The 26609-nt window shown below is 50.6% G+C and overlaps 1 protein-coding gene across 1 annotated transcript in view; it reads right to left on the bottom strand.

Moving 5' to 3' along the window:
• Positions 1 to 26609, bottom strand: part of LOC139752171 (neuronal-specific septin-3-like) — a 90594-nt gene that overhangs the window by 47219 nt on the left and 16766 nt on the right. The window contains exons 2-4 of the mRNA XM_071668118.1: positions 1169 to 1926; positions 691 to 794; positions 114 to 214 (exon numbers count right to left, since the gene is read on the bottom strand). Of these exons, the coding sequence (XP_071524219.1) occupies positions 114 to 214; positions 691 to 794; positions 1169 to 1295 (332 nt within the window). The 5' untranslated portion in view covers positions 1296 to 1926. The remainder of the gene's footprint in view (positions 1 to 113; positions 215 to 690; positions 795 to 1168; positions 1927 to 26609) is intronic.

A 26609-nucleotide genomic window follows, 5' to 3' on the forward strand; every position in this document is an offset into this window, starting at 1 on the left:
ATATATATATATATATATATATATATATATATATAATAAAAATGATTACTGCTCATGAGAACTTAACACAGGGATTCTTCCTTTATGAAAACTAAAATCGAACTCCAACTTACCAGTTTTCATTATTAATATGATCACCAAACCCTGGCGTGTCGGTAACTGTGAGGTTCAGCCTTACACCGCCCTCCATCAGCGAGGCATTCACTGTTTTCACCTGTCGACAGTCACACTGTTAGAGACCAGTAGCTCAGTTCACTGTCATTACACATCATGAGTCAAAATATTTGAGAACGGTGGCTCAGATCACTGTCCTCGTCTGTTAAACCTACAGTGTTATGGACCTGTGGCTCAATTCACAGTCTTTACCTGCCAGCAGTTACAGTGTCAGAAACTGGTGAATCAATTCTGTTCTTCAACTGTCATTAGTTGCTGTATTAGAAACCTGCTGTTCATCCATCCACCACCATCACCCTGGGGCTGTCAAGCGCATATGGTAATGCTCACGTTACTCGGGACATCCCATCAAAATTCAATAATCAACATCCTTCACTTGCCAACAAATGGCCTGATTAAATACTCCAGACTAGCGAGATAACGGGATGATTGTTAAACTCTGACATTACGTAAAGCTATTGGTTCTTCTGTCACAAATGAGTCTCCTACATGGAAGCGATGGTGCGAGTGGCATACCTCAGTGGTGGAGGGAAGAGGCTCTTCTTCTCCTGACTTCCTGCGGGCTACAGTGGACTTGAAGAGCGTGTTGACCAAAGTTGACTTCCCCAGACCACTGCGACCTGGAATGGTACCGCATCTTGACTGGGTCTTTTAAAAAGAAATACTTTTGTCCTCTACAATGATATCTAGAAAGCAGAACCTCAGCTCTGAGTTCCTAGGAGAAGTAAATCATTATCATGTTTAAAATAATTACTCAAGTCATCTTAAATTTCTCTTTAAATCATAGATAAAAACTTAAAAGTAAAGTTATGGTACCTCAAACTATGTCAATTCCTTTATTCTTCTATGTCTTAATCCTTCTTTCAATGAACCCTTTCCACTGGATATTTGACAATTTTTAAACTGAGCAAAAAGTATCCGTCTTAATATTTCGCAAGTTTTTCACACGAGCTATGGAAGAACTAATAATTCAGGAGTTCCAGATGGACCTTACCGACAACGAGGAGGTTGAAGGTATAACCTCGGCGAAGAGCTTTGACCCTTGTCTGCTCCTGGAGGGTGTCAATGCCCACATAGGTGACACCCTCAGCAGGGGACAGAGGCAGGCTGGCCTGAGGCATCCTCCACCCACGCCAGGTGAAGGACCTGGCTCAGCAGGTAGCCAAGGTTGGGGACGAAAGTGGCTCCACAAGTGTCAGGTACCACGAGGATGAGACCAAGGCAGTGTACACGATAAAGAAGGTAGATAAGTGCTGGTGGCTAGTCGCTGACGATGGTACAGCTGATAGCTGACAGCTGGTGGCTGAGGAGGGTACAGATGACAGCTGGGAAGGGTCGAGGTTACAATCTGGTGTCACTTGCCTTCGTCTCAATTTTACTATTATCCCATGAAAGTAATATACACTCAATATGACCTGTCAAATGTCATACTCGTTGCACCATGGTTGGCATGCTGCCTAGATGGGATGAGTCAGTGTGATAGGTTCCTTGCTGAAATGAGACAGGATGAGTATAGCTTCTCACTGAGCTGAGTAAAGGTGAAGGTGGCTTTTCATTAAGCTAGGTCAGGCTTAAGCAGACTTCTAACTGAGCTGAGTCAGACTGCAGGCTGCTTCTCACTGAGATGAGTAAGGTGTGAGGGTAGCTTCTCACTGAGCTGAATCAGTGTGAGGTGTACGTGTGACGGAGGTACTCCGGCTGTCAGGCTCCACCGTACGTACCACTGAGCTGAGGATCTCCTCAAACACCAGACTGAAAAGAAAAAAGAAGACATCATCATCATACTCGTCAAGAAGTAATTTCTCTCGTGCTGAGAAATGAGCAATTGCTGTGGAGTGGGTGGGTGTATTTAAATAGCCGTCACTGCTGACAACTGAGGGGTATGAGCGGAGTTAGTTCTGAGAGCTGGGTGAACGCTTACAGCAAAAAGGGTAAAGCAGTGATATGGACTGGATTAGTTCTAAGGGGTGACTGAGTGCTGTGAGCTCCATGAATGCTGACAGCTGCAGACTGCCGTCAGCTGAAGACCGCTGTCAGGTCCAGACTGCTAAAAGCAAGAGACTGCAAACACCAGCAGACTGTTTACTGAAATTACAGGTAAATCAGTGGAGTAATATGTTTTATGTCGTTTTCTTTCCCTAAACCAGTTTACGCGAGGAAACACAAGCCCTATCACTTTGCAGGCAGCCAGAGTCGTACTGCCAAGTTGAAAAATGTGTTGTGTAAGGTTACTCGGGCCACATCTCACCTGAGTACGAGAGAGAGAGAGAGAGAGAGAGAGAGAGAGAGAGAGAGAGAGAGAGAGAGAGAGAGAGAGAGAGAGAGAGAATCTTTTTCCCCTGCAACACTAACGTTTCGTGGCGGCTGTGTCTGCCAAGCCGCGTCTTCGCCCCACAGAACCCTCGGGAACACACCCCCAGCCGCCTGCAGCCCTCCAGACAACGGTCACACATTACCATGAATTTACAGGTTTGATGATGATCCTTTAAATACAGACTCTTGTCAAGATCCCCTTCCTTCTAACCACAGCCAGATGCTCACATAAGAACGGAGTCGGTTGTTCTGTGGTCAAGACACCACTTCTAGTATATCGTGACACTAGAGGTCGTCTGGCACAGTGAGTCTTGTGGCTGGTCTTCCACGAGATGCAGATGTGTCGTCACAGCTGAGTCAGGCTGGCAGGAAGGTCGTCGCCGAAGGTTCAAAGCACCTGTTGCTAGGCTCTCAGTGGTCATCTGCTGACGCCGCTGGAAATCTGTGAAGCTTCAGTATTGTTTTCTAAATCAAGCTCGTGAAACAGAGAAATGATTGGACTAAAGTTTCCAATAAATGATTCGGAAAAGGAAACATTAAGGAGCAGACGATACCGATAGGCGATACGGAAGGTTGTTTGTTCAGGAGAGCAAGTACTACAAGTGCTTGTTGACGCAGCCATGTTTATCTCTCGGGACGCCAGCTTCCCTGAGCCCAACGCAAACATGATATTCTGAATCACTCTGTTAAACCCAAGGTCTCCCTGGGTCCAACCTCTCATTATAGTGTCAGGCTCAAACCTCTCATTACTCCCTGCTGTCATGGTTGACAGTATGCAAGTAGACATATAAACACCAGGGGAAGAATACTGTCTACGTATGACTGTGTCGCAGGCGACTATGAGGGGTGGGATCAGGGGTCTGGAAATCCTCCACTTTAGTATATCTTTCTAAGAATATGGACCAGAGGAAAGAGCAAAATGATCTTTTTTCCTATAAAGGTTCAGCTAACTATTCTGGACGCTACCTTGCTCACGTGGCAAACAGCGAACAAGCATGAAATATATATATATATATATATATATATATATATATATATATATATATATATATATATATATATATGTACATATATATATATATATATATATATATATATATATATATATATATATATATATATATAATGGAATATAACTGATGTGGGCAAATGAGGCCATTTCATCATTCGTTCCTTGGCGATACCTTGCTAACGCTGAAAATGGCATACATACATATACAGACATAAGACGATATATCGGAGACGTTTGATCAGATGCCGAGTCAAGATTATGGTCGTTGTTCCCGGCATAAGCCATGATCAGCCCGCCAGGGTTGGCAAGCCTACCCTCAAATTCCCTAAGAACGTCCTTTAGGAGGGGCGAAAGAAAATACCCTCCCCAAAAGATACCCTTATCCAAACCAGACAGTTCTGGGTTGGAACAATGCTTAAATAGAGCATATACTACCCTTTTATTCATGTCAAGACATTCCTTGATTCCTGTGAAAGAAACCGCGGTATATTACTACTAAGAACCCAAAGTAAGAGGGATCCAAACCGACTTCAAACAATGGGATCCAAACCAACTTCACACAATATATCTTTGCTAGACTCCATCCCTAACCCACTGCAAATAACCACCAAAAAAAGAACAAGATCATCTGATCAGAAAACAGTCTGCTGTATTATAAAAAGAAAAGCAGACATTACAAATGTTGAACAATCTGTATAAATCACCCGAAATACAATAGCAAAACATAATTAGCCTAGTCAAGAAAGGTACCGATTAGCTCGCATCATACCACCCGAATATGGATGACTGAGCAAGGTCCACGAACATTCAAGACCTCACAGAAGATTTAAACGAAGTCCCATTTATAAACGACCCACTCACAGAGGCAGCAGCAGTAACAGCAGCATCTGCAGAACCTCACAAATGATGCTCTAGTGACAGGGGATACAGGATCCAGAAAAACAATATCTTCAGGTTAGACAACGCGCAGGGCGCGGCGTAAAAGACACTCATTTGCATCGAGCTGTTAAGATCCCCATGCGATACTATGCAAGTGCTCGTCATTATTAATAAAAACCATAATTTAGTAACTGTCCTAATGTGTAAACCGTCAGACACCGGACCACGCTAATTGGCAGAGCAATTAAGATACGTTGAAACTTACAGTGAGAGTCTGGGATATCTCAACCTGAATATAACAAATACTTTCTGTGGGACTTGCATCTACCACATCCCACTTGAAAACTTGAGCGGTTACTGAGAAACTTGCACGGAGCAGGTTCAAAGAATTATTGGACATCAGGGAAGTCCATCATTGTTGCAAATATGCCTTCTGAAATAGTCAGCATTTTATTTCCAGTGCAACAGCTGCATCAATAAATAATTCGGCAGCCTAATCCACAGAAATGGCAAACGGGTGCCGACTCTTTTAGTTTGAAAAAGAGAAAAAAGTTTACTTCATATAATGCTCAACAATAAATTGCAATACAAATGGGTATTGTAAATGTAAACTACCAGACAGCAGGTGTACCCTACTTTCACCGTCAGTCCTGGTGCTACAAGACCCCCTACCACCACACACTACCACCGACCGACCCTCCACTGTAACGGGTCCCTTGGGGAGGACGCGTCGCTCCGGTGTGAACCATGAGTCACGTCCTCCTCCAGTGAGTTGGCCACAGAGGACAGAACCAGGCCACGTGACCCGACCTCCAAAGAGGCATTAAAAATGTCGCGAACGTTGCAGCTGTCATGGCGGCGAGAAAACCATCAAAACGACCAGGTCTCACGTATATCATTTCAGAGTCCAAGTTCTTATTTACATGTTGGCAACGTCAGCGAACATCTTGCACCATGTCTGTCAGACATGGACGGTCAGTTCAGGTCGTGGGTTATCAGTCTACTCAACAACGACGAAGCCATAACTTAATATAACATTTAATAACAATATATATTATTTTCATCATATGTTTTAAAATGTATAAATTCAATAGTTTCAAAACTCCTTATCCAACAAAAGCGCATGCAGTGCTTAACAATATTTGGATATTTTCCCAAATCAAATCGTTATAATTCTATGTGCAACAAATAACATCATTTTACATTGTGATTTTGGCAGACTGGGGCAGCATGGCGTGAGACAATTCTGTGAGCCAGACGTAGAACTAGATCCTCCTGAAAAGTGAAATATTAGTACCTCTCTCTCTCTCTCTCTCTCTCTCTCTCTCTCTCTCTCTCTCTCTCCAAAGAATGTTACCATCGTGTGGCTAGGTTGCCCTACAACCATCTTGACAAACAAATAACCCCAGCACAACATCTACAATGAAAGACACAACATATTGTTCTAATGCAGCCTATGTGCATTGTCACACAACACAACCAGTATCGTAACAACCTATACTACAACAAATGTACAGATATATACATAAATATTCTTACCAACAAGAACAAAAACGCCAGACAAGAACAGTGAAAAACACGCCATGAAACAAGGCCACCTTAGCAAGGACAAGGAGGGCAACAAGACAACAAGGACAACGTGGGGTAACCAGACACTCAGTGTGGGGCAACATGGCCGACCCTCTCACTCAACTTGGATTCATTCGTTATTTCTTATGGTCTTTCTTTGCTCTCTTGGTGTGTTGATAACGTGTCTATAATTAGCTTGTGTAATGAAATCGTGTATTGATGTAACTCCAAGTGAACGGATGGGTGTGTGTGTGTTTAAGAGCAGTAGGTGTTGATAACGTTGGGGAAAGGATTAATGTCTGGTGTGAGCCGACTCCAGACAGGAACAATGCAAATAGTTGTGAAATATTACTGTGTGACCGTTCATTTTCCGTACCCTAAAAGCTTTGTGAAATAAACCCTTATTTTGAAGTATATCAAAGTTTTTTCTTTTTTGGGGGAGGAGGCAGGAAACATATTACAGCATATACTATTAAATACGGCCATACTTAAAACAGCAGCCTAGGTGAGGCAGTTTTTATTATCGTAATTCCAACAAATGTATATCCGTGCGAAGACGTAACCTGGTCAATAAGGATTCGAGACCCATCTGAGGCACCACAGCATGATAAGATCCAGGGTCCATAACCTTTAATATCAATGGATCTCTTGGCAATTTTTACGATTGGTTACTATTTTTAGGACGTTCACTTCCATGTTATTCACCATTCTTTACATAATTCTATCTGACTAGGCTATGAAATTTCTTGAGGTGTTCACGTAATGAAGCACAAGCGACGGTGTTCGGTTAAGGACGACGATACAGTGGTGGCCTGTGATGGCTAGGCTAAAGGAGCATCGTGATGTCGGCGCCTCCGCCACTTTATGTAATTATAGTTAGGTTTTATGGGATTGAATGACATGTAAGAAAAGCTCAGACTACACAGATTTAGAGAGCAACAGGAGAGAGTGGTAGAGGAGGGCACAACAGACAAGACACAGGACTTGGTGGACTGTAAATACAGCTGTGGGGAGAGAGGGAGAGAGAAAAAAAAAAGATTCACCAGAAGCAACGAAACTGGAGCTTCTCTTAGTGGGACTCCTTACGAAATGTGTTCCATGTCTGTACTGCTGTGCTGGGCTTAGAAATGTTTACAGTTTGTCTTCACTGTCTTCTTGTTCGTACCAGACCTAAAATTTTATGTTACGTCTCTGAAGCGTGTGCCATCTAGTTCAGTCTCTTAGATGCAAAGATTCTTCTCATTTGTGACGAACCGAACCGCCCTGTTATGTATTCTCTGCAGATTCAGCAAGAGAACTTTGAATGATGTGTGGGTACAGTTGAGTAAGTTAGGATGGGAGGGTCATGACTTCCACAAGGTGTAATTTTTTGGCTCTGCGTAAGGTGCCAGAATTTGTATAGAGTGATAATGGCCGCTTTTCCTGGTGCAGTTATTTCGTTGCTATGGTTTATTGCCAAGCATCATGTTACGTGAATAACCTAGGATTCTGCAACTTTTGTTGTGTTCTCGTGTTTCCCTCTATGGCTATCCCGCTAAGTTTTATATTTGTTATCATTTTCCATTCCTTCTCGAGCCTGTTCAGAATGCCTTCGACTGTCTTAGGTGAGTGTATTTGGAAGTGAACTGTCTAAGACTTCTATAGAAATAGAGAGCTGGCGATGTGCGTTGGGTTAAACATAACCCCAACCAACGGTGTATGGATATGCCACACAACATGAGGCAGGTGAGTGCTATCTCTGTGAATTTTCCGTCTCCTGTGAAAACCATCTATGAGATATAAACACGACCTTTTACTTACCTATATACTAAAATGTCTCAGAAGATTAGATATCACCATCTCAGTGATCAAACTTACGACCTGGCCAATGTTGGGTATGACTGGCGATAAATAATGAATTGGAAAAATTTGTGATACACGATGGCTGAAGCCTGTAAGTACGATGGTAGGAGCTTTGAACACGACGCTATGCTCCCTGGCGACGACCTCAAACCTACAAATCAAGAGTCATGGGTCTCACCATCGTACTCAAAGGTGGCTCCGTCATGCTCATGATCGTAGCGTCATAATCTAGGGTCGTACCGTCATAACATAGGGTCGTACCGTCGTGGGTAAATGGTTACCCACCGCCCCACACTGATCCGTAGGGATGGGGGGCCAGGCTGCGTGGTGGCCACGTGTTGACGCTGCCCCGCCGTAGTAAACACAGCTGACCGGGTCGCTCGTCAGTTTTATGAATGGCTTTATCTGGAGAGCCACTTGTCCCCCCCCCCCCCACACCCCCATGCACTCCCGCCCCGTCCCCCTCCTGGCTCCCCTTCACTCCACACTTCTTCATTTTACAAATTTATTCATCTATAAGAATCTTTGGCTACCTGCCAGTCCCATGGGGTCTGACACCTGGTGGGAACTAACGCAACTATAGTGCTTTGCTGGTGACGTCACCGCCACACGCCCAACAAATGCGATGACTTGCAGTACGAAGTGACGTCAAACGCTGCCAAACTGAACAGTTTTACACACCTGGGCGTGGCTGACGTGGAGGTGGGGCAGTAGGCGTGGCCAAGAGGTAAGTAGGACAGTGGGCGTGGTCAAGAGGGAGGTGGGATAGTGGGCGTGGTCAAGAAGAAAGTAGGACAGTGGGCGTGGTCAAGAGGGGAGTGAAACAGGGGGCGTGGTCAAGAAGGGAGTGAGACAGTGGGCGTGGTCAAGAGGGGAGAGATAGTGGGCGTGGCCAGGAGGAAAGTAAGACAGTGAGCGGGGCCAGGAGGAAAGTAGGACAGTGGGCGAGTCCACGAGGGAAGTAGGACACTGGGCGGGGCCAGGAGGAAAGTAGAACAGTGGGCGTGGTCAATAGGGGGAGTGGGGCAGTGGGCGTGGTCAAGAAGGTAGTGAGGCAGTGGGCGTGGTACCAGTGATCACCGTGCTACAAACATTATGAAAGGTAACATCGATGGTATAACCCACCAGGACCCTCACCTGTGGCGCGGGGCCCCTCATCAGAGACCTAGGGGCAACCTGACACGGGGTGACAACCTTAACTTTCTCTGTGTCTGTCTCAAACATCGCACTCTGTGAGCTTCAAGACTCTTGCTTGGCCAGGTCCTGGTGGAGCTAAAGTCACTACGATAAAGATTATATGTGTTCACGAGCGTCAACGAATAAAGCAATAAACACAGCAGTAAAGGGCGTTCAGAACGACCGAAGCGTTAAGTTACTGCGGGCGAAGATTGCTCCTCCTGACGAGGAGCTGCACGTGCTGACACGGGCGAAGATTGTTCCTCGTGACGAGGAGCTGCACGTACTGACACGGGCGAAGATTGTTCCTCCTGACGAGGAGCTGCACGTACTGACACGGGCAATGATTGTTCCTCCTGACGAGGAGCTGCTCGTACTGACACGGGCGAAGACTGTTCCTCCTGCTGAGGAGCTGCACGTACTGACACGTGCAATTATTGTTCCTCCTGACGAGGAGCTGCACGTAATGATCACCGCAGAGGGAAGAAGAAGAAGCAAACCCCACCTACACCTGATAGCTGATGTGCACCCTACCCAACAGTAAGTCGAGGCCCTCTTGGTGTGTGAGGTCCACGCTATCCACCAGTGTGAGGTTCGAAGTCCTCCTGATGTGGTTGAGGTTCACCCTGCCTACCAGTATGATCAAGGTTCTCTTAGTGTGTCTGGAGTCCACCCTACCTACCAGTGCGAGAGGTGAGACCCTCCTGGTGTGGTCAAGGTTCACCATACCCTTCCCGGGCCTCAGTTGGGAGTGTCGTGGCCCACACTGGGGTGACGCCCAACCCTGCATTCCAGCCTGCATCCTTCACTTGCAATGTTACCTACGACCTCTTTTAAAGGCTTCTGCAGCCTAAGGCTGCGCTACTAACAGTAGCAAGAAAATGTACACTCCTTTGAAGTGAGAAGTTCTTTGACGAGACTGCACTCCCTAATGATACAGCCTCAACAAAGGCTGATATTTCACACACGGTGTAACACCTTCGTGGCGGAGCCCAGTGTGTGTGTGTGTGTGTGTGTGTGTGTGTGTGTGTGTGTGTGTGTGTGTGTGTGTGTGTGTGACATACAGCCAGAAGGTGAGTGTTTTGCCTGGTGACACTTCCATCCACTGTAACTCGTTACGTTGAATGTCCTTATGTTTCCTCGTGTGCCCAACAACAGGAAGCAAAGGATGTCCTGTTTCTTCCCACTGTGCCCTCCATAACCTCTGATCAGCCAGCCAGCTGTCTGCATGTACAACTCTCAGGTCATCCTAGTCACAGGGGAACAAGACTTCCCATGACGAGGCAATGACCTGGGTGGAGGGCCTCCTCCCCCGGGGAGCTGCTGGCCCTGTGCCTCCACCACCCACCACTGCAGTGGTGACTGACGCAGGTGATGTTGCTCAGTTCTGGACAATTCTGTGGCGGTGGAGGGAGGGCCTGAGGTACTGCAGCCACTGAGGGGAATCATGAGTAAAGTGAACCAGTGATCACATGTAACAAAGGAGAGAAAGATGGTCTCTAGTGGGACAGACTGGCAGGCCGGGGGGAGCAAGTCAGCAGGCGGCTCGGGTAGAGGCTCTGACGTGGCAGATGGCGCAGGAAGCTGGTGAGTCTGACCGTTACAGGTGGCGGAAGACGAGCAACTGGTCCAGCATGAAGGGTAGGAGCAGAGCATATACGTGCATGCAGGCGAGGGAGGCCGCCTGACCCATATATGATGACGGATGGAGCATGACTGTGGGCAGCTGGTGTGCAGTAAGTAAACCACAGTGGCAGTGATGGTGAAGGCCAGACGACGGCATGATGAAGGCCGGTGCAGACGACGACCCAGCTGACGCCATCTCTCATGAACTTCAAGACAAAACTCTAAGTGTGAGTGGTTGGTGGAGGGACGTGAGTCTGGGCGTGTGGTGCGGGAGTGTCAAGCCGCCAGCCGAGGACTAAACATGACACACGAAGTATACGTGGTGAGGGAGAGGCTGGGGTGATAACGCGGGGTAAAAATAACGCGAGATGTGGCTACGAGCAGCTGATGATGTGAGGCGGCAGGTAGGGCAGAAGGTGTATCAGCGGAGGGCAGACACGACGCAAGTGTACCTATGTGTTACTGTGGAAAAAAAGTTATTGTTGCCATGGAAGGAGGAGAGAGTGGGGCAGTGTGTGGGTGTGGTCGGGAGTGCAGCAAACCCTATACACATAATGACGATCTAGCTATATTCACTGTTTTCCTGTGCTGTACCTCCCTCCCTCTGTCTCTCCACCCTACCCCGTCTGGTCACCACACCAGACAGTGTTGGGAGGACCTGAGCATCAGGCCGGCAGGCTCCTCCATCAAACAACCACCCGGGGTAAAGTCAGCCTCATTAGCTGTGTAAACATCTTGAGGTTCCTCCTGCTGCAGCTGGGTGGACGGGGCTCCAGCAGCTGGGTGGACGGGGCTCCAGCAGCTGGGTGGACGGGGCTCCAGCAGCTGGGTGGACGGGGCTCCAGCAGCTGTGTGGACGGGGCTCTAGCAGCTGGGTAGACGGGGCTCCAACAGCTGGGTGAACGGGGCTCCAGCAGCGGGGTTGACGGGGCTGCAGCAGCGGGGTTGACGAGGCTCCAACAGCGGGGTTGACGGGGCTGCAGTAGCTGGGAGAACGGGGCTCCAGCAGCTGTGTGGACGGGGCTCCAGCAGCTGGGTGGACGGGGCTCCAGCAGCTGTGTGGACGGGGCTCCAGCAGCTGTGTGGACGGGGCTCCAGCAGCTGGGTGGACGGGGCTCCAGCAGCTGTGTGGACGGGGCTCCAGCAGCTGGGTGGTCGGGCTCCAGCAGCTGGGTGGTCGGGCTCCAGCAGTAAACCCACATATCATCAGTCACTAGTCAAGTGCTCCTCAGTAAGACATAATCTATGACACAGAAACAGTGTCGATGGTGAGGTGTGAACCTCCCTGGGCAAGGTCGCAGTGTGTCATGTGAGGGATGAACATGGCGACCCCCAGACCCAGCCATGTGGTCAACCTTACCATGATGTACCATCACAACATGACCCCCAGACCCAGCCATGTGGTCAGCCCTACCATGATGTACCATCACAACATGACCCCCAGACCCAGCCATGTGGTCAGCCCTACCATGATGTACCATCACAACATGACCCCCAGACCCAGCCATGTGGTCTGCCCTACCATGATGTACCATCACAACATGACCCCCAGACCCAGCCATGTGGTCTGCCCTACCATGATGTACCATCACAACATGACCCCCAGACCCAGCCATGTGGTCAGCCCTACCATGATGTACCATCACAACATGACCCCCAGACCCAGCCATGTGGTCAGCCCTACCATGATGTACCATCACAACATGACCCCCAGACCCAGCCATGTGGTCTGCCCTACCATGATGTACCATCACAACATGACCCCCAGACCCAGCCATGTGGTCAGCCCTACCATGATGTACCATCACAACATGACCCCCAGACCCAGCCATGTGGTCAGCCCTACCATGATGTACCATCACAACATGACCCCCAGACCCAGCCATGTGGTCAGCCCTACCATGATGTACCATCACAACATGACCCCCAGACCCAGCCATGTGGTCAGCCCTACCATGATGTGCCATCACAACATGACCCCCAGACCCAGCCATGTGGTCAGCCCTACCATGATGTACCATCACAACATGACCCCCAGACCCAGCCATGTGGTCTGCCCTACCATGATGTACCATCACAACATGACCCCCAGACCCAGCCATGTGGTCAGCCCTACCATGATGTACCATCACAACATGACCCCCAGACCCAGCCATGTGGTCAGCCCTACCATGATGTACCATCACAACATGACCCCCAGACCCAGCCATGTGGTCTGCCCTACCATGATGTACCATCACAACATGACCCCCAGACCCAGCCATGTGGTCAGCCCTACCATGATGTACCATAACTCCCCCCCCCCCCCCTGTATACAAGTTAACTATCTAACTACCAGTTAACCGAATTACCTCCAACACCCCGTAGTTGTGTGACCACGTGGCTCGCTAACTGACATTCGTTCAGTACCTAGTACGAGTGTCTTCCCTGTAGCCAGAGTGAGGATTTCCGCCCTTAGGTGCGCAAGATTATAACAGGCTTCTCCCGCACCAAGGTGAGGGCCAGTGTATCATCCCGGGACCCCCACACGGTACGGCTGGATGGGCGGCCACGCAGGTAGGATGACGGAGTCAGCAGCAACACGGAAGGACAGCAGCACACACGAAGGAACAGGACAGCTCCTACGGACGGAAAGGAAGAGTTGGTGTATGTGATCGGCAGAGTGTGTGGGGCTACAGCAGAATGTGTGGGGCTACAGCAGAGTGTGTGGGGCTACAGCAGAGTGTGTGGGACTGGTGCAGTGTGTAGGGCTGCAGCAGAGTGCATGGGATGCAAAAAGAGGAGTGCGTAAGGGTAGGAGCCAGACAACGAGTGGCGCCGGGCGACACGGTTGCTCAACACACCCCGCTACACGCCGCACTCTAGCACCAACCACCCCGCACTCTGGTCGCTGATCACACGCCGCACTCTAGCACCAACCACCCGCACTCTGGTCGCTAAACACGTGCCGCACTCTGCCATCCACCTCCTGCACTCTGGTTCAGCTCACCCGTGGCCAGATCTCGGCCTGGCAGCGATGGACGGTTCAACAAGAACCATTCAGTAATATGTCTGGCCAGACACGAGCCCTGAGAGGCGACCGGGAGCAGACAAACTAGCAGCAACCACCAGAACTGCCCACAAAGCTGACTGTGGGAGCCCACAGTCAGTCATACTGCCCGACCCACCAATCACCAACCACGGCATCAACTGGCCCACAATCCCTCACCAAGACGCCGGCAATCAAGGCTCAAGTACAAGTGCTTCGTTACACGCAATGTTCAAGTGTCTCACAAGATGAATCTTGGTTTACACTGAGTGAGAAGGTTGACGTCCTGGGCAGTGTACCTTCCCTCGTCCATACTGACAGTGTTGTTAGTCTCCCTTGTCAAGTGTCGTGCCCCAGACAGCCAGGCGGACCTGCCACAAGACGACTCAAGACTCTACCAAATGTATAGAGGCACTACACTATGCCACATCCCGCCAGTTGCCTCACTATACCACTATCCCCCTCACTACACCATAGGTGAGGGAGCTATCAAGGGGTGCGACGCCACTGCAGCTGTTGTAGGAGTACACTCACAGAGGGCGGTGTGTGGCGCGGGGTGTGGCCGTCTGCCGGAGACACAGCCCGGTCTGCTTGCTCACCACAGACCGTAACAAGCTTCTTCCATGAGGATACGGTACAGTATTGTGTGGCGAGCTCCACGTACCGTATCCAGGCTGTGGCGGTACACACCTGGCGAGGAGGACGGGGGATTGTGAAACATAATCTATAGTGGCCATACTGGTTCTCCACACACACACACACACACACACACACACACGTGTGTGTGTGATCCTTATACTTCTACATAGTCATATCAGCCAATGATAATTGCGACAGGCTAAGCTGCGCCAACAAATACCCTGTACCGCGTCCAATCCTCGCCAGACATTAATACTCACTGACACAAGAGAGAGAGAGAGAGACGGAGGACTGGTGCCTCACTTGCTCGAGTTGGTTTACCCCAGTAATATGTCTGTCGGACTCCCAGGGATGTAGGGATCGGTGTCGGCGGGCCCAGGTCCTCCTGTCATAAGCAAGGTCGTTCCTCACACACAAGACAATCAACCATTCCCAAGTGTTGAACTAAGAGGAGCATCCCATTGCCGCAGGTGGACTAGGATGTGTTTCTCGATCACGTCTTCCAATGAAACTCCTTTTCCTTCTCCGCTCTTCCCACATGTTCTCTCTTAGCCATCTTCCTGTCGGTGGCTGCACCGCTGCAGAAGTGATGCAGACTCATCCCTTACTATTCCGAAAATGTATCCGTTCAACACTACAACTGTCCATCAGCAGATAACCTCATCAAGGACCATCGGGTTCACTCTCATCTCTCCTTCCTATGCAGTACATACCTGCATCTCTTTACATCTCTCTCATGCAAAATCATCACCTCGGTGCTGGAGGACGATGGCTAGCATCTAGACTTCTAAGACAGTACAAGACCATACTCCAGGCTGTTGGGAGACCATTACACACGAGGAGGTAAGATGTCAACTGATGATCCACTGAGTTACCTCACGTACAGGATGGTTTTCACAAGTTTTAGCAGAATCTGCTACTTTCCCTAAAGACAACAGAGGGAAGAATACCTTCCAGAGATCTTGGATGTAAAGTGTTGGCAGGAAGTTAAACTAAGGATCCACACTGTGGTGGAAACACAGGAGGACTGGCTTAGCCTAGCTGGGCTGACACAACACAGGAGGACTGGCTTAGCCTAGCTGGGCTGACACTACACTGGACTGGCTTAGCCTAGCAGGAGAAGGGAAGGGGGGGTTAAAGGTCATTCCCTCTATCGTAAAAATCTATGGGAATATACAAGGCCGCTTCACGGCATGACCAGTGGGGAGGGAATGCGTCCACTTGGAGATGTCAGCATTGCGGTCAGGCGGGTCAGCCAATGTATGCTGCTCAAGTCTTATGAATTAATAGACCAACATAATATATACAACATCCTTAAATGTGCAGGACCTCTACTTGAGGAATCAAACTTGAGCGTGTCCTGCTCAGGCACAACTGCAGTACGACAGTTTCAACAAACCATCCTGCAGCAGGCTGGCGGACGCTCTTAAGCACCGGCCGCTGCATCAAATGAAGCGCAAAAAACTTAAAAGATTTTCTGCTACACGGTAGACCCTGTCTGGCGAAGGTTCCCAGGGTACCGCGTGATCAGGATCAGGTTGCAGCAGCAGCAGCAGCAGCAGCTGGAGTTAGCGAAGCAGCAGGCGTCCGACCACTGAGACACGGCGCCGCCGGCGGCAGACTCCCTCGGCCTGCCGGCCGGCCCGCCCCGATGCCAGCCGTCAAACCATGTTCTAGTCTTCCCACCCCACTCCTACTACTGTTGTGGCTGCTCGGCACATCTGACGCTGACGCAGCTGTTCATGGCTTAATGACCAGTCCTCACCTGGGGGCCACTACCTCTGGCAACACGTTCAGCAGTGACAACGAATCCAGTTTGTTGTTTTTTTTCAACATTCTAAAGTTCATGAACATCTTATCTATTCTTATTACTGTCATGTACTTCCCATGAGATGATCCTCAGGGCAGAGGAGAGAGAGTTGGCGTTCCCCTAGCATGGGTGTCGGAGGTCTCCCAGCCCTACAGTCTGCGCTGAGCCCCAAACTGCTGTGTTGGGTCGTTGGTCGACTAAACTGTTGAGAGCCGCGGCCCGCAGCCACACTTAGCCTGGACCACACCCCGGCTGCTGTGGTACACTTTATAGCTACTTACCGAAGGCCTTCCTGAATTTCTCCCGCGCGTGTGTCATAATGTAGGTGATGGCTGCCGGCGGTGTGGTGGGCAGCCTGGGGGAGGAGGCCCAGATGTTCAAGGGGTTGTTTCCTTACCCTACCCAAGACGTCCTAAGATTTTAGGGAAATACAACACGATACATGTGACCTATACCCAAACATACAACATAATACAATGGCTTCATTCACCTCAAACTTCAATACAACTTCCTAAAGCCGTATAAGAGGACACCAAGCCACACATGCCCTGGAGATGCTGGTAATAGCTCGCTACAAGTGTAGCAAACACTGCTACAGGCTGCCGACGCCTCCGTCAGGAAGGTGTTGCTCGTAGTGGCACCTTGAGAGGCGGGTGCGGCAGAGTCAGCGGGTTCCCAGCACTGAGGGCAAGATGGACCAGCCTGACCCTAGCCTCCCCCCGCCCCCCTTCCTCCCCCAACCTTCCCAGGCACCTGTCACCCACAAACCCCGCCCAGGACTTGACATAATGACACCAGAACATTACCCCCAGTCATGGGGCCCCACTCCAACCCTCCTCACCATGGTAACACCTGCAGCCACACCCATAACCCCCTACCCGCCAGGATTTAACCCCCCTTTGAATACGACGTTACGACCCTTGAACACGACCGTACGACCTTTGGGTATGACGACCTGGCCTTTGACATGTTTACATAGTCTGGCAGGATCCCCACCATAGACACTGAGCCTTGTAACCAAGGGGAACAACTGGCTCATACAAAGTAAACAATGTGAAGATGGTTCACGATCCTCAGTAATGACGTGGAAAGTCGTCCTTACCGGAACTATCAAAACATCCAGTAACGCTATCTGTCTGTCTGTCTGTCTGTCTGGGGGATTCAATAACCAAGCCACATGTACCACAATCTTACAATCTGTAAACAAAACAACTGGACGCTTCCCAATGCTGCCATCACGAATATAAACTTCCCACCTGTCTCACCACACCAGCTGAGTGAGCTGTACCAGCTGTCTCACCACACCAGCTGAGTGAGCTGTACCAGCTGTCTCACCACACCTGCTGAGTAAGCTACATCAGGTCAGGGCTGGACCAGCTGTCTCACCACACCAGCTGAGTGAGCTGCACCAACCTGCGCTGCACCAACTGTCTCACCACACCAGCTGAGTAAGCTGCACCAGCTGTCTCACCACACCAGCTGAGTAAGCTGCACCAGCTGTCTCACCACACCAGCTGAGTGAGCTGTATCAGGCCTCCTTCCTGCAGCATTACTTAGGACTCACCAGCCCTAGCGGGGTGAGGCTGCAGGTGGCTACCTCACACAAGTAACGGCACTCCCGCCACCATCACCTCCTGTCATCTGAGATCCCTCGTCCCCGAGTTGCAGTTCGGCACCACAACCACATCGAGCCCTCCCAAACTGGTTCAGAGGAGTGCAGGGAACATCCCCAACCCAACCATTGTGAACATTATCAACGATCACCACACCATACACACACACACACACACACACACACACACACACACACACACACACACACACACACACGACCCTCCACACTACTGTCTGGGGAGACACTCACTCCTCAACATATCCACACAAGTTTTATTGACCCAATGTTTACTTTGTATGTATTTTCTCCATTTCTAATCCTTGGCTGTCGTAAATCTTATAATCATAAACATTATTACACACACACACACACACACACACACACACACACACACGTTGAAAAAGAGAAAAATCAGAGATATGGACGGAGAGTGAGTGGGGTGGTGGCCGGCATCAAGATATGCAGTACAAAGCATGACAGCAGCCACACGCTCGTCCTGCCTCCCTCCCTCCCTCCCACACTGCCTCCCACGCTCCCATGCCAACCATCCCTCCCTCCCATACTATCTCTCTCCCTCCCACACTGCCTCCCTCCCTCCCTCCCACATCCACCATCCCTCCCTCCCATACTATCTCTCTCCCTCCCACACTGCCTCCCTCCCTCCCACATCCACCATCCCTCCCCACACTGCCTCCCTCCCTCCCTCCCCCTTCCCCCACACTCTCATACCGACAATAGTAATAGCAAACCACGTGGTCCCGTGCGGTCGGTAATCCCAATTACACAGCCGAGAACTCGCTCTTAATAGCCATTACCTCTGCAACTGGAGTGGATGACTAAGGCTGAGTAGTCATGTGATGGGTGTGCGGAGGGGCGGCTAGACCCCCCCCCCCCACACACACACACAACCTGCCTCACGCCTCCCACGGGAGTCTATTTGTAATGAAACATTTGTGTGTGTGTGTGTGTGTGTGTGTGTGTGTGTGTGTGTGTGTGTGTGTGTGTGTGGCAACGCTTGTGGACGATGATGTCCCTCACCTCACACCATACAGGTCCAGGTGTCCACACTCAGCCTGGCCTGATCTCCGGTTGCAGGGGACCCGCTCCTCCGTATGGCAGGTTCTCATGTTGATGACGGCCCCAGCCAGCAGGCCCCCCTCTCCCTGCTCTGGGTGGCACAGTTTCCTGCTGTGTCCCACGTGGGACAACTGCTTCCTCGTGCTCGAGGGGCTGGTATGTGTCAACATCCTCGTCTCAACTGAGTGGTCATCACGACCTCTGCTGCAGGTCTGCCTCTGCTCAAGTCTGCCAGCAGAATGTGAGTAGATCAAGTGTGAATCATCAAGGACCCGGTGATTACCATGTCCCCGCCTGGCCTTACCTCACCTCCCCACCGCTGAGGTCCTGCACGCACCTTCCACCGTAACATATTAATCCTGACATCATTGTTGACGTGTTTCGCTCGTCTTCATCTCTGACATCTGTTGATTCACGCCTCTGCCAGGCTCGTAAGCAAGGCTCGTGGGCAATTCCGATGCACTAGAGTACAGCTTATGTCCCTCACGAGTAGTGCAAGATGATCCTCTGGTGATGAGTGGATCAACTCCTCAGTCCTTTCTGAAGATAAATTTTCGAACTTGATTCCATATCAAGGTCGAACTCCTGTGTGTTCCGATCCTTCCCCCATCCTTATCACCTTACAGTCGTCTGGCTCTAATTTCACTAGTCATTCATGTAGACACAGTTGCGCCTCGTCCAGGTGGTTCTTCAAGTTGTTGTTTCCTCGTACATTACGTCAGTCACCAGGTCAACACGTCCAAGTATACAGGACACTACCATCCTCAACTGTTTTCGACGACCTTCTTCAGGAAAGTAATAATCTATCATTCTGCTGCTGCTGCTGCTGCTGACGACGGTGATGATGTCGAAAATAGTTCAGAAAGAATGAAGTCCTGACTCTAGCTTTCAGTTCTCCATGTTATCTTTCATCCAGCAGTCTCTACAGATAACACTCAGTGTTCGGGTAGGAATGCTGAGTCTACAAGCGACCAACATATTCCTCACTTTTCCTTCAGTTATTGTTATTCACCAGGAAGTTTATGGGACGTGTGATTAAGGATATACTATCCCTAAATCCACCTTGACTATTATCAAAATAATTCCTGCAAACTAGATAATATTTCTTTTCTCTTCCTGATTATCTTGTGCGGACACAGCTTGTTACCGACCCAGGTCTGCAGGAGCCAGGAGTTGCCCGTGTCGCCCGTCTGGAAGGTAAGGTTAACCTTGGTCCTCCTCCAGCCCGGTGGTGAGGCCACGTCTGGCCACAAGATGCTTAACAGCAGCTCGAGTGGCCGCCTCTCGCTCTTGGTGTGTGTACCCGGTGAGGGGAACCCCCCCCCCCCCCCGGTCTTATGTGGTGTACTACCTTCACATGTCTTCTTAAATCCTGTCTTTTTTTTTTATATATCTGTGCTTCCCTGGGTGAAACACACACACACACACACACACACACACACACACACACACACACACACACACACACAGATGAATGGAATAAACTGAATGCTGAACCTGTCAATGTGGACAACATTAAGAAGCTTAACAACCTGTATAATAATGGGAGACAGTTCAGGAGATGGGGGCCCCACGAGCGCAGAACTCCCTCCCCGTACAGCAGACACAGGAGGCTCCACACATTAGACCCGTTCCCTCCCAGGGAACTTGGGCAGGTGGAGATACAACTAAATATCATACACAAATACATCAGTAGCGACGAGTGAAACAGACACCGGGTCAAAGAAGGACCTTTGGATCTCCCAGAGCGACAAAAATATGGTCGGCGTAGAATAACTAACACAAGTAAAGATAAATGACGGGGAAAATGAATATCACGAAGGATAAGAGGAGAAACGTCACGTCAGGAGAGACCTAAAACAAAGTGACTCAATACCTGGTGACAGGTCGTGGTGAGGGGACACCACACCAGTAGCAGAATGAGCAACAGCAACTGTAGAAGGCACAGCAGCAGCAGCAGAAGCAGAAGCAGCAGCATTTCCAATGAACCCACCAGCTGTACCTAAAGTTAACACGTCATAACAATACATGATCTTCAACAACACCAAAAGTATAAGATGCAGAAACAGAGACGCCACACGTACGACAGACAACAGCTGGAAGCTCACAAACGCACAACGGCAACAGCAACAGGGGCCAAAACAAAAGCTAAGCAGCATCAACCTGGGAATAAGTCTGAAAAACAATTAGAAATCTACTACAGTACAGGATCTGGCCGACAGGTGGCGGGGAAGACTAGTCTTATTGTTGATAAACATAAGCTGACGTCCGCTGACGTCCTCGGCTTTGTTGCCCAGGGACTGGTCCCCTCCTTCCCTGTCCCCTGGTCCCCACATCCCCACCCCCTTGTCTGTTGAACACAAACACAGACGTGGGGGGCCTGGAAACGGCCGCCACCCTTGGACACCTGCGTCTTCAGACGGCCGGGGACATGAAGAGGTGTATTTCTACCCGTATACTTCCTGTCCTCGGCAGTGGACCAGCGAAAAGCATAGCTGTAGAACGTCCCGTGACCCTGCCAGTCTTGGCCTCTTTAGAGGCCCTGGTCCTGACCCGTGACCCTGCAGGCTCCACCCAGGGGCCCCTCCTCCCTATCCTGTGACCCGACCAGCCCCGGTCTCTGCTGGCCTCCCCAGGAACCCTCCTGCTCCTCCTCCTGACCCGCCGCCAGCCTTCAAACAACCCACACCACATCATGAGGACCTTATCCTTCACCCTCCCTCCTGCCTCAGGCCACCCGGGCATCAACCACCCATCAACCCCAGGGCCACACAGCACCGGGGCCACACAGCACCAGGGCTTCACTGGCCGCAATCCACCAGACCTCAGTGGCCACACACCACTAGGGGCCATTTTAGCGTCCAACATCCACTTTGTACTCTCATTTACTTAAGTGGTCGGCATCATGCGTGCCACCCGCCTCGCCCCTTGCCTCCTCGCGCTCAAGGCTCGTAACGTCGTGCTCAAGGCTCGTAACGTCGAGCTCAAGGCTTGTAACGTCGTGCTCAAGGGTCGTAACGTCGAGCTCATGGCTTGTAACGTCTTGTAACGTCATGCTCAAGGGTCGTAACGTCGAGCTCAAGGCTCGTAACGTCGAGCTCAAGGCTCGTAACGTCGAGCTCAAGGCTCGTAACGTTACGATCCAAAGTCGTACCTTCGTGCTACCTTGCTCAGGGTCGTGACGTCATGGTCGAGGAGGTTAGCATTCCAACATGGCACCCTGGGGGGGCCACCCATCCCCCCCCAGCTCCCTCAGATGAACAGCCCTTCCTGGACCTGACCGGATGTTCACCAGAACATCTGCATCGTACAACGGCCACAGTTACGACCAAGCGTCAAATGGTTCGCTTACATAGAGCACGTGTAGAACAGAGAGTACTTACGACGCGCGTGTGTCGCCCTGACGCAGGAGGAGGAGGAGGAGGAACCAGAGGAAGCTGAAGACATGGTCTTCACGAGACGCTACGGTCGGCAGGGGCGTGTACACGGCCCATGGTGGCTCCTCCGGGAGGAGGTGCTGGTAACCAGCAGGTCTGTCATGGCTCTAAGGGGAAGGGAAGGGGGGGGGGGAAGCCCCTGAGAATACTGCAGAAACTGGACTCCCCGCCCCCCTGCCTAGCTGCCCCCTGGCTGGTGATATAATGACACTGACCCCCCACCACCCTACCCTACCCCCCACCCCCCTACCTACCCCCACCCCCCATCCCCAAAACGTCTCCAGCTGGCCTGAGCTAGAGAATCCCCCCTTCCCCTGGCAACGCCTTTGCACGTGGGGAGGGGCACGAGTATACTTGCTACACTCACCTACACCTTACTCACGCTGTACACTCACCTGGTTATCATTAAGTATACGTATGTGAATAAATGGCACGCCATCTTGTCTGGTGTACACACACACACACACACACACACACACACGCAACAAATAATGTTCGAGGTGTGCACAAGCGTTACGTTCACACATAGGTGAGTACCAGCGACACCAGGACGTACATGTACGTGTGTGTGTGTGTGTGTGTGTGAACCAGGGCAGTACCACAGGAGGAGGCCAGCTGGTGCCTGGTGAGCACAGCTGGCGACACACACTGACCTCTCCTCGCCACAGTGTAAAGCAAGACATAACTACAGTTATATAACCCTGATATCTGCCGCACATAACCTAGCACAATATTGATCATAACCTGGCACAGTATTGATCACAACCTGGCACAGTAATGATCACAACCTGGCACAGTATTGATCACAACCTGGCACAGTATTGATCACAACCTGGCACAGTAATGACCACAACCTGGCACAGTATTGATCACAACCTGGCACAGTATTGATCACAACCTGGCACAGTATTGATCACAACCTGGCACAGTATTGATCACAACCTGGCACAGTATTGATCACAACCTGGCACAGTATTGATCACAACCTGGCACAGTATTGATCACAACCTGGCACAGTATTGATCACAACCTGGCACAGTATTGATCACAACCTGGCACAGTATTGATCGTAACCTGGCACAGTATTGATCACAACCTGGCACAGTATTGATCGTAACCTGGCACAGTATTGATCACAACCTGGCACAGTATTGATCATAACCTGGCACAGTATTGATCACAACCTGGCACAGTATTGATCACAACCTGGCACAGTAATGACCACAACCTGGCACAGTATTGATCATAACCTGGCACAGTACTGATCATTAGATATACGTAGATGTGTTGACCTCTTCTCTCTCACAAGCCCAACGTTAGGATCATCATCACAGTAATCTTTATCATTGTGACCGCTAACCAGGCGTACCCCCCACCCCACCCCACCCCACCCCACCCTCACACAAGACCCCAGGGTGGCCGGGTATGGCCCCCCCTCCCCCAGGTCCCCTGCACATTCCACGCACTTCATGGCTGTCAACACCGACCCATGAACGTCAGGTTATGGTACTTTACTGCCACCATACGATACACAGACACACACACACACACACACACACACACACGGTGGTGATGACACGAGTGCAGCTGGACAGGTGGAAGGGCGCAGCTGCTAACGAGTCTCCGGAGGTGTAGCCCTGGAGAGCAGCCGGGGGGAAGGTGGCCAGGCTGACACTTCCACATGGAAGGTCAGCCGGGGATGGTGGCCAGGCTGACACTTCCACACGGAAGGTCAGGAAATGCCAACAGAAGCAGAAACTCCTCCTCCTCTACCCGCTACACACCCTCCCACACACCTTCATAATTCTGAAATTTTTTAAAGTTCATGAAAGGCCAACGAGGGGAAACGAGGGGAACTGAAGCTGGACAAGAAGGTCGTCTGTATGTGTGGGGGGACGCGACCCACCCCGCTCCGGGTCGTTACAGCTACTGGTACAGATCTGCTTCACTTATTACCACACACACCAGGAGGAGGAGGAGTTGGTCGCCGCCATCGCCGGCCAGACAGTGTTGCCTTGTGGCTGGCAGTGACCACACCCCTCCCACACTACCCTCCTTCACGAGCCACAGTCATACAAACAATGCTGCTCCCTTCCTGCGGCCACTCAAGCTGGGCCAGACGTGAATGAGCGTCCTCGACCCCCCTCACTCTTAACGATCCTCCCGCCATTATCAACGAACTAGGCTAACTGCTGGTACAATGGTCTCTCGTATTCCTCTTTCTATCTCTCTAACAAATGCACATAAATATTCAGGATAAAGGAACAGAACGTTACATGTCGAACGGGATAAATCTGGACAGACGCGATCACCACCTGCGGTTTGTACACCGACCTGACCCATGGCGTGAGGGAGGAGTTCGATGAGAGATGCCAAGAAATGTTCAGCAGCATCACAGCAGTGTAGGAATGGATCATGGGGCAATAAGGTGAGACTGTGAATGATGAGAATAAACACAAGTTCAAAAAGTTGTGCGATACATAAAGTTTATAAGATGGGGGCGCCCCGTGAGTGTACACCCCCCCCCCCCCCAATCCCTCCCCCAACGTACTATACCAAGGGATAATGACACATACAATCAACCCATAATACACACATGAATCGTAACATTAACAAAACTGTCATAAGTAAAATCAGTACATAAGCACAAAGGTAGACACACAATACATGCTATCTATACGCAGACATAAGACGTGGGATCCTTTCCCCTGGGGGATAAACTCCCCATCATACACGTCAACGGGTCATAACCCCAGGTAAACATGCCTCATCTTCCTGGTGACGTCACCATACCTCTGGTGACGTCAGGAACTTCCCTCTTTGTCTGGGCAGACGGGCGAGGGGAGGGAGGGGGGGAAAGGGGGAGTAGTGAGTCACCAACCCGTACCCCCATGTCTGCCTCCGCCGCCAGACCGACCAGCTGCCCGGCCGTCTTATCTCACGATCATTTGATTAATTTCTCTTTATGCCTCCCACATCTGAGGAAGGCCAGCGTCTGCTACACCTACAGGATGTATCAGTGTTGCAGCGGCCCACGACAATGTTATCTTGGAGGCAGATAAGAATATAAGACATGACCCATCGCTCGTGTTGTGACCAGGACGACAGCTGCCTGACCCTGGAGCGAGCCAGCACCAGTCTCCTCGTGGTCAGCACCTGTCCTCCAGCAGGAGCGACACGCTGTCCATGGGAGCAGCAGCAGCAGCCCCACGCCCGCCGGCCGGTCATCCCGTCTCCCGCCACCAGCTATCACCCAACCCCGCCTTCTGCTGTGGACCAGCCACCACCACCTGCAACCTACCCGTACCACGGACCACACACCACCTGGAACCTACCCTCACCACGGACCACACACCACCTGGAACCTACCCTCACCACGGACCACACACCACCTGGAACCTACCCTCACCACTGGCCAGCCACCACCTGGACCCTACCCTTACCACAGACCACACACCACCTGGATCCTATCCTCATCACGGACCACACACCACCTGGATCCTATCCTCATCACGGACCTCACACCACCTGGAACTTACCCTCACCACGGACCACACACCACCTGAAACTTACCCTCACCACGGACCACACACCACCTGGAACTTACCCTCACCACGGACCACACACCACCTGGAACCTACTCTGACAACTGACCAACCACGACACATCACCTGGAACCTACAGTCACCAGCCACCACACACCAACTGGAACCCAAGGTGACCTTTCCTCATCAACCATTTATACAGCAGAGGTGAGGTGGGCCAGGTGAGGGAGCCACTCGCCACACACGTATGTCACCTGCCTGCCAGTAATGGCTTCATTTTGGAGAAATTATCATATGGTAGAAACCAACTTGACTACAAACGCTTCTGTGGAAATCAAAAATCCTGACGTTTTCTTGTACAATTTGTTTATGATTTTCGTTAAGTCACATCTACCTTGGAATGATGGCGTTGGGTGCGACAGCTTCTCAGTAAAGTACATACACAGTAATTGACTTTACTGTGTTAAATACGTCATCTTGAAAGGTTTTAGTATCTCTCCTTAAACAATGCAACGGTGGTGTATGATCTGTGACCAGTCTCCAGCAACACAAGGAAGGAATACATCTGAAGATGACAGAACAATAGATACAATACACACGCTCGTCCTCATCTTCAGTCCCACGCTCTGCCATGTACATCACGTCCCAGCCTGCACGATGCCCTCTACATAATCCTGTTAGAGTCTTGTTAGCTGCACTTTCAGCCTGTAGTCACCTGCTGATGCCAACCCCACCCTTGGTCCCAACACCAGACAAACCCCAAGCCACACCCCTGGACCCAATACTCCAGGCCTCACCCCAGGCCACACCCCAGCGGCCGTCCGTCTGTTCGGTCGTGTTATCATCAGTCAATGGACGGCTTGTTCA

The sequence above is a fragment of the Panulirus ornatus genome, chromosome 12 (assembly GCF_036320965.1).
Source record: "Panulirus ornatus isolate Po-2019 chromosome 12, ASM3632096v1, whole genome shotgun sequence".
NCBI lineage: Eukaryota > Metazoa > Arthropoda > Malacostraca > Decapoda > Palinuridae > Panulirus > Panulirus ornatus.